Genomic DNA, 13,841 nt, shown 5'->3' on the forward strand with positions numbered 1-13,841 from the left:
TTTAAGGATTTTTAGAGTTGTTTACTGGATTATATAGTATTTATCTCTAAGGAGGAGTTATTCTGCACTTGCTCCAAAATTTTCAGTGTTTTCTTTTAGTTTTGCATAAACCCTTGGTCCATCAGAAGGGGTGGGGCAGGTTGCACTATCAGGAAGGTTTGAATGAGCATAAAATAGGGAATCCAATGGTGCAGCTTTTATTATTATGTTTTGTTTAGATATGATCAACCACCTCAAATTTGCTGGTTTATGTGGCCAAACAAAACCAAATTTGATAAATACTTTGTGGTTCAATGCCTTCTCCATCCCATTCTGTTCAAAGCCTCCCTCTGTACATCCTCCCTGGAAGTTCCCATTTCCCTTAAATCTTTCCTTACAACATATTCCCTCCCTCCTTTGGTACTGCTCTTATTTAATTAGTATTGTTCCTAGAGACTTGGTCAACCACTACATTTGCCTAAAATGCTGCCATTGGTTGGATCACCAAATTTCTAAAAGACTATGTTTTTATATGTTATAAATGGGGAACCAGAAGGCATATCTATTTTTCAGAACTGCTAGAAATAGGTGTACCCAGCTTCCTTATCAACAACAAATAAATATGATGTGTTTACCTACACTTGGTATGACTGCACTTTGTATGAGTTTGATATGAAACTGGCCTCCCCACAATCTAAGGGAGATAAGCAACTCACTACAAGTGTCCAGCTGCATGTCGCTAAAATACTGTACAACCTGAGAACTTCTTACCATGAGCAGCATACACTATTAAAAATCCCGACCGTTACCTACCATCAGGGGTGTATTTCCGGCATTTTCATTGAGGGAGGGGGCAAGAGGTATCCATATCTGAATAGCCAAGGGGCATGGGCCTTGTAATATTTTTTTTTACAAATTATTAAGAGAGGATGTAACTGCACACCTAACCGCAACCCAAGTCACATCCCTGCCTACCATAGAGAAAAGGTGATATCATCACAGTAATTCAAGCATCTAAAAGCCAGTTCCACTTCAAGCTGTCTCCCCATCAGCCCCAACCAAAAAATATGGGAGAACTAGAACTTTTTCCAACTAACCACATAAAACACTATCTTTTCTACACTAGCCATATTGCTCTGCTTTGGAACTCCCAAAGAAAACAAACCATTTGCTTCTGTTTCTCATAGCACATTCAAGAATGGGGTGGATACCAATGGATACAGTGAACTGCGGGGACTAGACTGGGAAGATCTTAATCAGTAGTGAAAGCTAAATCTGTCTAGTACCTACTTATTGTGGCCAGATCATCACCTGCAGCAACATTTACTGGTGCAATTTTACCTTATTGCTTATAAATATGATTTCAAATAATTCAAGGTAATTACTAGATCTATCCTAGAGAGGTTTTCTATGCCATGTTAATGAAACTGTCAGGGGTGGATAATTTAGGCCTGAGGAGATTCTAAACTCCCACTTTGGGGGATAAATTTATGAATAAATAGATAACTTTGTTAGCTGAAAGATCAATAGTCCATTGAATGCAAATTTTAACGCTGGTTTCAATATGTAATTAATTGTTACCCTAGGGCCTAGATATTCCCCTGGCCCATATACAAAACTTTGTTGATTATTTTGGCTGATGTTAATTTTTACCTATTTCTTCTGAACAGTTGGTTTATAATGAAAAATTATAAGAATTTCAAAAAAACTAACAAAGTTTTGAATATATGATGGTTTAGAGTCCTGTTTAGTGCTTGACTACATGGTAGCGACACTATATTTAGAATTCCATTGAAGGGAAAACCAAATGGTTCTTCTGGGGTCAATTTTAAATTCTTCAAGTTACTTATCTAAAATCTAGGTGGACACACCACTTTATGTATGTTTTTTATGGTCTTTTCAATATACCAACTGCTTCCAGTACAATTATCAGCCCCCCCCCTCCCTAATAGACAAATGTATATCCTAAGTTATTCTTTGTAATTTCATGGGCCTAGTGTAATCTTTCTTTTATTGTGCTTGTTTGCAAGAAATGAATCATGGTATTAAAACAACATTAAGAATATATTATTTAGCATATATATTTGCTCAAGGGTGAGGGGGTGAATTGAGCTGGAAATCATTAGTCTACTCTGAATGTAAAACATCTATTCTAGTATTTAAGCTAGTTCAGAAGAGGTTACGCACATGAATTGTCCTATTATGGCATGTTTTACTCCTCTGTTTTCTCTTTTTTGCTTTTTTTAGAACTTTAGTTCATTCATTACCTTAATTACCTTAAATCGCATTGTCCAGCGAAATAAGGATTAAATCCTGTAGAATCGCTGGTTAGTGATGACGACGGCATCCCACTCAGTTCGCCATGGCTTTGATGACCATTCTCCATCAACGGCTCTTTTAAAGGCAGCTGTGCTGGGGGTAGTGACCGCTTTTTCGGTGAGAGAATTCCACAAACTCACTATTCTATAAGTGAAAAGTTATTGCGTAGTCTAGTGGCAGCTCTCTTCTGATACAGTTTCCGACTATTCATGTAGTTTTATGTTGCTAACCAGGAATCAGGTACAAATAAAATGTTGCTTTTCTTTCCCCTCGAGTGTTGTTTTTCCAAAATATAATAATCACTGTTGTTCCAATTTCGCCTCCTCTCTCCTAATGAGACCAGATATAGCCTAAATGAGTTCATGAGTTTATAATTTTTTGTGCCTATTTATCCTGAGAAGTTGGTTCTTACAGACAAATTAAATTAAAAAAACAAGTTTTTTTAACGGAAAGTAAGGAGCCACATTAAAACTTAAAACGAACAGAAATTACTTCGTATATGAAAAGGGCTGCTTCCTCATCAACGCCCGCTCTTTACGCTAAAGTTTGACTCTTTCTCTTAATTCTACTTTTTAAAACAGTAAAAAACTTTAGCGTAAAGAGCGGGGGTTGATGAGGAAGCAGCCCCTTTCATATACAAAGTAATTTTTGTTCGTTTTAAGCTTTAATGTCGCTCCCTCCTTTCCGTTAAAAAAACTTGTTTTTTTTTAATTTCTGAAGGTTTTTGAATCAATGCATGTTTTAATTTTGGCTCTCCGCAGAGGAATAATTAAAACGAAATTTGCATATTTATTTTTTGGCTAATTGGCTTTCTCGTGGTTTTGATCGAATGACTATGAGAAAAAAAGGAGCAGGAGAGGAGACCTAGTTGCCCTCCGATTTTTCAGTTACTTAAAAAGGCAACTAGAACTTTTAGTTTTTACCAATGTTTTTATTAGTAAAAGATATACGTAACTTACAAATTAGCTTACATAACGAACTTCTGTATTCTCATGTTTTTATTACATATATGAAGGGGTTCATCCCCTCGTCAGTACCTCGCTCTTTACACTAAAGCTTAAACTTTGTCCCAATTTCTTAAAAATAACCCCTGAATCACAAAAGTCGTAGAATAAATAGTTGAAATTACTAAAAATGCTTTAGCGTTAAGAGCGAGGTATTAGGAGGAGGTGAGCCCATCATATGCGTAATGGTTTTAATGCTTCTCCTTACTTTCAGTTGAAAAAACTTTTTCATATTTATTTTTTCATTGTTTTTTTTTTAAATAATGCTAGAAAACCCTGAGCTCCCTTCATGAAACTTTTCTTCCTCCATGACAAATTCCTCCAAGGAAAGTTCCCCAACATATCCCCACCTTCTCACCCCCCCCCCCCCGATCTCAAAATCCCCCAGAAAACGTCTGTACACTTCCAAATAACCATTACTATATGTAAGCACTGCTCAAAGTTTGTAACTTGTCGCCCCTCTCACAGGGACTGTGGGGGAGTAAGTCGTCCCCAAAGACATAGTTATAAGGTTGTTTGACTACGCTGAATAAAATGGCTATCTCAGAATTTTGATCCGGTGACTTGGGGAAAATAATTAGCGTGGGAGGGGGCCTAGGTGCCCTCCAATTTTTTTGGTCACTTAAAAAGGGCACTAGAACTTTTCATTTCCGTTAGAATGAGCCCCCTTGCAAGATTCTAGGACCACTGGGTCGATATGATCACCCCTGGAGAAAAAACAAAAAAACTAACAAACAAATAAACACGCATCCATGATCTGCCTTCTGGCAAAAAATACAATATTCCACATTTTTGTAGATAGGAGCTTGAAACTTCTACAACAGGGTTCTCTGATACGCTGAATCTGATGGTGTGATTTTCGTTAAGATTCTATGACTTTTAGGGGTGGTTTCCCCCTATTTTCTAAAATAAGGCAAATTTTCTCAGGCGCCTAACTTTTGATGGGTAAGATTAAACTTGATGAAACTTATATATTTAAAATCAGCATTAAAACGCGATTCTTTTGACGTAGCTATTGGTATCAAAATTCCATTTTTTAGAGTTTTGGTTACTATTGAGCCAGGTCATTCCTTACTACAGTTTGTTACCAGGAACTGTTTGATAAAGCTATATCTGGGCTCATTACGAGGGGGGGAGTCTAGAATATAATTTTTATGTCAGTTATTATTATGTTCAGGAAACACATTGAATGGAGAATCCAATGGTAAGTTTTTGTTTCTATCTTATTTCTAAATTATCTATCATATTTGCTAAATAGTAATAAATTGGTAAATATTTGCTAAATAAATTGGTTGCTTAAAAGTAATGTTTAATTAGGCACATTTTTGATGAGGAGTGATGCATAAAACGTAATGAGACTGACAACACTGCAAGTAATCTGGCAATTCTGTGCTGTTGTCCTTGATAGAGCACATGTATCAGTACTTATCCCTAGCTCAGTGCAAGTTGTGTTTGGGTCAAGTGGCTTGTGAAATGGAGTTTCAGAATTGGGAACAGTTCTGTGTTATGCTTTGAGAATTGGCAAATCAAGCATTTGAAAAGTTATCAAGACAGTAACTTAATAAAACAATTTAAAAAGGCCTACAGGAAAGATTGTTTTTTATCTAGAGGCCAAAGATTTGCTGGCATAAATCATTTTTAGCAGAAAACGTGACAAACACCATTCAGAAAGGCTTTCAACTTTGAAAACCAATAAAAAAAAAATTTGATTTGTGGACACATCTGTGGGATCAATCTTTTGTTAAATATTAAGAGTGTTGAGTGGATAATTGAACAAACTTTTATAATTATTATAATTATAATATATAATTATAATAATTATAATATAATTATTTTATAATTGAAACAAAGGACAAACTTTGAACCAAGTTCTGTTTTGCAAAGATGTGCTAGAACGGGTAATTTGTGTGAGACTAGACATTGCAGGCAAATAAATGGTTCATTGTGTCAATGCCCGGGTCACAATGTCCTTTCTATAACATAATTTTTTTTGTTTACCTCAAAAAGGCATTCCTGTGTTTCCCCAGTCCCCTATTCACGTAACCTCTGTCCCTGTGACTTTTTCCTAAACTAAAAGTACCCTCAAAGAATGTCATTTTGGGACCATAGGTAGACCAATAGCGCTGCCTAAGTAAAGAGCAATGTGGGCCAATATTTTTTTTAGACCAGGGCACTTTGTGTAGAAGGAGTTGGCATAGAAACTTCAAACGGTGCAAAAATTAACATAGGTAGAGCTGGCGATCCCCATGTCATGCCTTCTAAAGACCAGAACATAATTTTCTCTTTACTGAAGAAAAAACAAACAAGTGAAAACTTGGATTTTCAGTTTGATATGCATATACTGATATCTATTTCTTAAAAGCTTTAGTATTTTTTCATTGATTATAGTCAAAAAAGTGAAAACATTTAAAATGTCTTCTGTTATTTAAGAAGGAATATGTATTTGTCTTTGCCATTCATCCTTGCTGTCTCTGCGGTTTAGACTCATGTTTAATGAATATAGAAATATTTGTGTAAAGGTTTTTCAAAAATGCATACCAAGAGATTAAAGCTATTTCCTCTTAGTTTTCGAGGTACCTGTTATGATAACAAGAAACATGACATAATTTTTTTTTTTTTTAAGTGTTTAAGATAGATATTTCTTTTAGTATTTAAAATATATCTTTGTTGCACTTTGCAGCAGGTGTCCAGATTCTTTTCCTGATCATCCTAGAATTTAAATGAGAGGGCAATCCTTGTGATTTTAATAAAAAGATTGATAAAGTTTATATTATGGTGTTCAACTTTTTTTTTTCTACAAGTTGGTGTTCAACTTTTAGTAACCCAACTTTCTTTAAAGTTAATTTGTCAATGAGGAAGGCATAGATTTATACCATTTCCAAAGAAAAACAACAACAATACTTGTCTTTTATGATATTAAGTCCAAATTTTCATAATTTGAATGGATGTGAAGCGAAAAAACAATTGCAGACAAAAAATCTGTGTCATTGATTAAACTCATGAAAGGAATAGATCTAACAAGTTCTAATTCAAAATCTCTGACCATGTCATCAAAATGAGTTTTTTTTTATCTTATCTTACTTGAAATCACTCAAATTTTACAGTATATTAGTACAAAGTATATCATGGGAATTACCAGATCATTATATTGCTGGGAAGCTTTTGCAAAAGTTTCAATGGATCTCAGAAAGGATCTTAGACAAAATTCAGATACTTTTGTCAAAAACAGATTACAGTAAAATAAGTTTATGGCACTTGGTATTAACCAAGTGACAAATAGCAATTGCAAATTATGTCGGTCTGTCAGTCTGTCGGTCCCGGTTTTGCTACTTTAGGCACTTCCAGGTAAGCTAGGACGATGAAATTTGGCAGGCGTATCAGGGACCGGACAAGATTAAATTAGAAATAGTCGTTTTCCTGATTTGACCATCTGGGAGGAGTGGGGGGGCCCGTTAATTCGGAAAAAATAGAAAAATTGAAGTATTTTTTAACTTACGAACGGTTGATCAGATCTTAATGAAATTTGATGTTTGGAAGGATGTCGTGTCTCAGAGCTTTTATTTTAAATCCCAACCAGATCTGGTGACATTTGGGGGGGGGGGGTTGGGAGGGTGAAACCTAAAATCTTGGAAAACACTTAGAGTGGAGGGATCGGGATGAAATTTAGTGGGAAAAATAAGCACAAGTCCTAGATACATAATTGACATAACCGGAACAGATCTGCTCTCTTTGGGGTAGTTGGGGGGGGGGGGGGGTAATTCTGAAAAACTAGAAAAAATGCGGTATTTTTAACTTACGAACGGGTGATCGGATCTCAATGAAATTTGATATTTTGAAGGATATCGTTTCTCAGAGCTCTTACTTTAAATCCCGACCGGATCTGGTGACATTGGGGGGGGGGGTTGGGAGGGGGAAACCTAAAACTTGGAAAACACTTAGAGTGGAGGGATTTGGATGAAACTTGGTGGGAAAAATAAGCACAAGTCCTAGATACAAGATTGACTTAACCGGAACGGGTCCACTCTCTTTCTGGTAGTTGGGGGGGGGGGTAATTCTGAAAAATTAGAAAAAATGAGGTATTTTTAACTTACGAACAGGTGATTGGATCTCAATGAAATTTGATATTTAGAAGGATATCGTGTCTCAAAGCTTTTATTTTAAATCCCGACCGGATCTGGTGACATTGGGGGGAGTTTGGGGTGGGGGAACCTAAAATCATGGAAAACGCTTAGATTGGAGGGATCGGGATGAAACTTGGTAGGAAAAATAAGCAGAAGTCTTAGATACGTGATTTACATAATTGGAACGGATCCGCTCTATTGGGGGGGGGGTTAATTCTGAAAAATTAGAAAAAATGATGTATTTTTAACTTACGAAGGAGTGATCGGATCTTCATGAAACTTCATATTTAGAAGGACCTCGTAACTCAGATCTCTTATTTTAAATATCAACCGGATCCATCGTAAGTGGGGAGGGGCAGTTGGGGGGGGACCAGAAATCTTAGAAAATAGTTAAAGCGGTTAGCTCAGAACGAAACTTGATGGGAAGAATAAAAACCTGTCTAAGATACATGACTGACATAACCGGACCGGATCTGCTCTCTTTGTTGGAGTTGTGGGGGGGGGGGTAATTTTGAAAATTGAGGCATTTGTAACTTACGAAAGGGTGACCAGATCTTAATGAAATTTGATATTTAGAAGGAGCTGTGACATTGGGGGTAGTTGGCAGGGGAAACCGGAATTTTTGGAAAACGGGAAAATTGGGGTATTTTTATCTTACGAATAGGTGATCGGATCTTAATGAAATTTGATATTTAGAAGAAATTCATGTCTCTGAGCTCTTATTTCAAATCCCGACCAGATCTTTGACATTGGGGGGAGTTGGAGGAGGAAATCTTGGAAAACACTTTGAGTGGAGGAATTGGGATGAAGCTTGGTGGATAGAATAAGCAAATGTCCTTGATACGTGATTGACGGAACCGTACTGGGTTCGCTCTCTTTGGGGGAGTTGGGGGCAGGGGTTCAGTGATTTGGCGAGTCAGATGCTTCTGGACGTGCTAGGACGATGAAAATCGGTAGGCGTGTCAGGGACCTGCACAAATTGACTTGATAAAGTCGTTATCCCAGATTCGACCATCTGGGGGGCTAAAGGGAGGGGAAAAATTAGGAAAAATTAGGTGTTTATAACTTACGATTGGGTGATCGGATCTTAATGAATTTTGATATTTAGAAGGACATCGTGACTCAGAGCTCTTATTTTAAATCCTGACCGGCATTAATCCTCTTATTTTCTTTTTAAATCAGTCTATTGATTCATAGAATTTTGTTAAAGCTCATACCATATAATCTCTTGGCTCTTAGCTCTTCTTGCCTCGTCACAAGTGCCAAATGAGCTCTTAGCTCTTGCTTTTATGGTCCACATAAGCATGGTACTTGAATACCTAGAGTAAAGCATGCTTGTATGCCAAACTTGCTTTACTAAAGGGTAGTAAGTATGTACTTACTAAACTGAATTAATCCCTTGCTATGCTGAATTCTCTGTGTGTTTTGCCACCTTGGAGTTGGTTGTCTAAAACTGAGTAGTTGAGGGTTCATTTGGTTCATTTTACTATTTGAAGTTTTGTCAGGTTTCTCATTGTTCTGCAGGAATAGTTTTATCTTCCAAAATACATCCTGTTTCTGGCTCTTTAGATATTCTGAATCATGAAGACTGTGATATATTTAGTACAAATATCCAATCTTTTATTGTATTTTCTCCTATTTGCATTTTGTATTGTTTTGAAGTTGGTTTTTATTTTCTTTGTTTTTCAGTAGGCCTATGTTTAAGCCACCCTATCCAAGTGTATGGCATACTGGACTTGGAATCATATGTCCCTTGGGACGTGGGTTTAAGTTCTGGTGCTGTTAATCTCAAAACCTGGCTTGTATAGGGGTCAGTCATGTAACTGCAAGCTCAGCTATTAGGGTGTGGAGACAATGGACCTTTGAGGTCTGAGCCTTGATTCAATTGAACCTACTTCAGCACAATTATTGATTATTTTTCGATATGTGTCTTTGCTTCTTCCTTGTTCTGCTTCTTTTTTTGTATGTTTGTAAGCAAGCTAAACTAATATATTTTTTTTATTCATAGTAATGGCACTAAAGATCAATACCATATACTAAATATTAAGGTGGGGTTAGTCACTCAATATACAATTTTCAGTATTGTTATATTGCAGGAATAAGATAGGAATTAAAACCCCAAATCTCCAGTGGAATAACACATGCAAACAAATCTGTAAAGAGAAAAAAAAACTTTGGGTGAAGCTCTTTAAGAAACAGTGTTTACAGCTAAGGATATCGATCTTGAATGACAAGAAGCATATCTTATGCTTTAAACATTTGTTTCTGGCTTAAATTATGACTGCCAAAGCAAAAGGATTCCCTGAGGCTCCCTAAGCTTTAATATTTTGTTTCTGACTTAAGTGATGAGACTGCCAAAGCAAAAGGACTCCCTAAGCTTTAGGTCTCTCTGAGACTTCCTAAGCTTTCACCATTTGTTTGTCACTTAAATTATAAGACTCCCTAAACAAAAAGGATTTCCTAAGCTTTCATCATTTGTTTTTGACTTAAACAATGAGACTTCCAAAGCTAAACGACTCCCTGAGCTGTAGGACTCCCTAAGCTTTAATCATTTGCTTCCGACTTCGATAATGAGACTCCCAAAGCAACAATTCACCAGTTCATAAGCTTGATGCAAGACGTACTAAGTATGAATACTTTCTTGGAATAGGATGGTAACAAAATAGACATTTGGTAGTTTTATGTTGTGAGAGTTTCCTAGATAATAAGGTACTTTTTATTCTATTCCTATACTTATTTTTTAACTTTTTACTTATGCACTTATGTTTGTGTACTTATGTACTCATTTTTATTCATTGTACTCATTTTTATTTGATACGCCAGTTGGGCTCATTGCTGTAGGCTATGTTTATATATTGTACTTATGTGCTTATGTTTTTTTTTTATATACAATGTAGGCTAGCTGACAGAAAGCAACAAGTTCGGCAGTTTTTTATGCTGTGAGAGTTTGCTTGTTAATAAAGTACTATTCTATACAATAAGGAGAAAATACTGACAAAATATTTGATATGAAGTTTTACCTAGGTCATGCAAAGCAAATCCAGGTCAACGCAACACTAATAGCAAGATAGGATTATAAATATTGCATTATACAACCCAATTCCCCTGAATGAGCTTGAAATTATCATAAGGCAATGCAGTTATCATTATTCTATTCAATACCCCCCATAGAAAAAAGAAATGGACAGAGCATTAGAGCTAAGGAAAAATGAAAATATGAGTATGTGGTGGAACAGTTGAGAATGTAAACATAAACAATTGATATAACATGAAAAATAAAACACATTATTATCAAATAGGACTGGAACATGGCATAAGAATGAGATACTCACAAATAAAATGACAAACGTAGAAAGCACAATTGAAGTATAAGAAAAACAACTCTTCTGCATGGTGGCTAATGGTCTGTAGAGCGCAGGTACCAATCCCCTGACTCTGGCTTTAACCGGGAATACAATGTGTGGCTGGGGGCAAATCATTCAATGCTACCTGTGTTTCCCCCGAGACAGGGTTGACTATGGCTGAGCTTAGAGAGTTGCAACGCAGACCCCTGTTCTAGACAACACCAGGACTCAAACCCATGCTTCTTTTTCCCTGACGCATCCCTTTATGCCCTAATCCCCCAACACAGGGTTTGTAAAATTAAAAACTACTACAAATAGCACAACATTAGTCCTGTTGCAGGAAAGTAATTGCAAGGTATCTTATGTTTTTATTTTACTTATTTTTTTAACAAGCAAATTTAATTTATTTCAGGGATCACAACTTCGTCTCATTGCAACCTCGAGAGTTCAGCTTAGTGAAAGTCTTTATGTTGTAAGTTGCACCTGTCTTTATTTTAATTGAGTAGTCTATAGTGGTCTACTGCAATCCTTCTTTCTCTAATGAGGTGTCTTATTATCATGCATAGCAGGCTACTATAATGATTGTTTTTTTGTCTGTATTGTTCATTTATGTTTGGATAGTTAATTATTTAATTTGATCAATTCTCACTATTTTCTTGTGTGGGAGTTATCAAAGAAAAATGGCCGGTTTTAATTGTTCTGTAAGAGCGGCAAAATATGCTGCCTACCCCACAGTTTCATTTTTGGTCTAAGAAAAAGTCAATTTTCTGATTAATTTTGTAATTTATCAAATGCCCATTGTACTACCCCAGTGATACCGTTAAGTAACTGGATTCCAAGTCATGAAAATGTAAATAATACATCATTGCGTAGTACTTGCATATGCTCTTAGAAGAACCACATTCCTCTTTTTCTTAGAGTCAAAACAAATAAAAATATAAAAAGTTTTATGTTTTGTTTCATTTCTATATTAAATTTTGCAACCTATGGCATGACAAAATTTGTATTTTTTACGTGATGGTTCTCCTTTATATTATTTACCTTTTATTTGTATTTTTTTCTTTTTGTCAGCACAAGTTATATTACTGATAGACTTACTTGTTAGATGTGCAAAGAGGGGATAACTTTTTGACAGGCTTGCCAACTGATGGGGGAATGTCATTCGTTTGTTGATTTTTAAAACCGAAAAATTATTGCACCCCTCCTACATTTTCGTGAATTTGTATCTTTTCTTGCTGATTCAGAGTGAAAACAGATGTCAAGTACAAACTTAGCAATGAATTCACAATCTGCTACCTGACATTGTTAACAGAAAAACTGTGTCCTCCTTACTGTTGATAAAGTTATGATAAAGTGAATGGCAGAATTTCTCCTAACTATGTTTGAGTTTGAGGTCCTTATCAAAATATCTAAAGGTCACCTAAAGCTGTGTCTCCCCTAAAATTGTATCAATCCTTGTCATTGTACCAAGGCTAAAATTTATTATAATGATATAGTAATTTCAATGTTTAGAAGATTAACTATGTTAATTAGACTAAGTTGCTTTGGCTAAGAATAAATCAGGATGAAAATTAATGTTAGGTAATTTATTCCACAATCATGCACAAACAGCAGCTGCCAAAATGTCCCAGACCCTTGGTATAATTAAGTAGCAGATTAACATAATTAATCCCAGACCCTCTGCAGCTCGTAGCAGTTCACCCAAAGTTATGGCCAAGCTCTACAAAGGTCTTTTACGATTACTGCTAAAGTTTGGGATGTTTGTTGCCATATCATTGAGCAAGCGGGATCAGCAAAAAAAGGGTTTGTCAAAAGATAGGCAACAAAGTTTTTGATGGGTGCAAGAGTCTCGACTAACCAGCTCGATTGAATATGCTAATACTCATGTACAGACGCCGTAGGGGTGGTTTCATAATGACATATTAACTTTTGAAAACCAACTGTCAAAACCCTTTCAACTCGACGGATCCTTCAAGACAAGTGGACATAGTAAGAAGTTATCCCGAAAGAGAGCATGAGTCCGCAAACAATACTCCTTCATTAGAATGGTTTTCCATTGGAACAGTCTTCATGAGACAGCTGTCACCCCAACCACTGTTGGTGCATTTACGATTGCCATCGACAAGGGTGGGTCCGCCAAACCATGGATGGCGGAATGGGACGTCATTTACTCATCTGCTTTCCACCATCACTGACCAGTGACTGTATAGGACTATTATTTATTTTGCTGGACACTGTGATATAAGGTAGATTTAAAGTAATTCAAGGTAACAAAAATATTGTTCAGGTGATAGCTTTACTTACCAGGGTAGTATTATTAGTAAAGATGTGAAAAAGGGCATTGCCAGTGTGCACGGTGTGTTTTCTCAGTTGAAAAAAGGTTTGAAAGAGTAGAAAGATACATCTGGAAATTAAGATCAGAAAAAGTTCGAAACAACTTTGATGATAGTGTTCAAGTGTTGGTGTGAAATTTGGGTGCTTAGGAAAACTGGGGAAAGTATGTTAAATACTTTCTAGGGACATTCTCTAAGAATAACTTTACATGTCCCTTTGAACAATCCTATATTAAACAATAAGCTGTACGGAAAATGGGGTTCAATCCTACTTTCCGACGCTATACTGAAAGATTAAAAAAAAAAATGTGCTTTTCGGCCATCTATCTCATTAGAAAGGGCTTTCAAGAAACCAGAACTTCATGACAGGAAGTAAAGAGTAACACTAGTCAGTGGCTTATTTTCGTCAAGATCGTAGGGAAGGGGGGCAAACTTGGAGCCAATTTTCTCAAATCAAGTGAAAGTTACTGTGAAACTGAAAAATGAGTCATATAATACCATAAAGGTAAATTTATACTAAAGAAAACTCACCCATTTCTTTGGTTCCTTGAATTGTGCAGACTCATATTATTTTTGACAAGATTTTTAAAGGAACTAAATTTCAACTGGGTTGGGGGGGGGGCAAACCGATGTATGGTAAGGGCAGTCTCCCCCCTGCCCAACACTAAGTACTGTTGAACAAATTGGGGTGGGAAAGCAGTGTTTGCAGCTGTCTTCGCCTCAGGTGGATTGATGCTGCAA

General features: G+C 36.3%; 1 protein-coding gene across 1 annotated transcript in view; it reads left to right on the plus strand.

The window, feature by feature from the left end:
• The window catches only part of LOC136033205 (NADH dehydrogenase [ubiquinone] flavoprotein 2, mitochondrial-like), a 35,345-nt gene that overhangs the window by 6,459 nt on the left and 15,045 nt on the right, over window positions 1-13,841 (plus strand). Inside the window, exon 2 of the mRNA XM_065713916.1 lies at window positions 11,180-11,239. Coding sequence (XP_065569988.1) covers window positions 11,180-11,239 — 60 coding nt within the window. The remainder of the gene's footprint in view (window positions 1-11,179; window positions 11,240-13,841) is intronic.

This window comes from Artemia franciscana, chromosome 11, assembly GCF_032884065.1.
Source record: "Artemia franciscana chromosome 11, ASM3288406v1, whole genome shotgun sequence".
NCBI lineage: Eukaryota > Metazoa > Arthropoda > Branchiopoda > Anostraca > Artemiidae > Artemia > Artemia franciscana.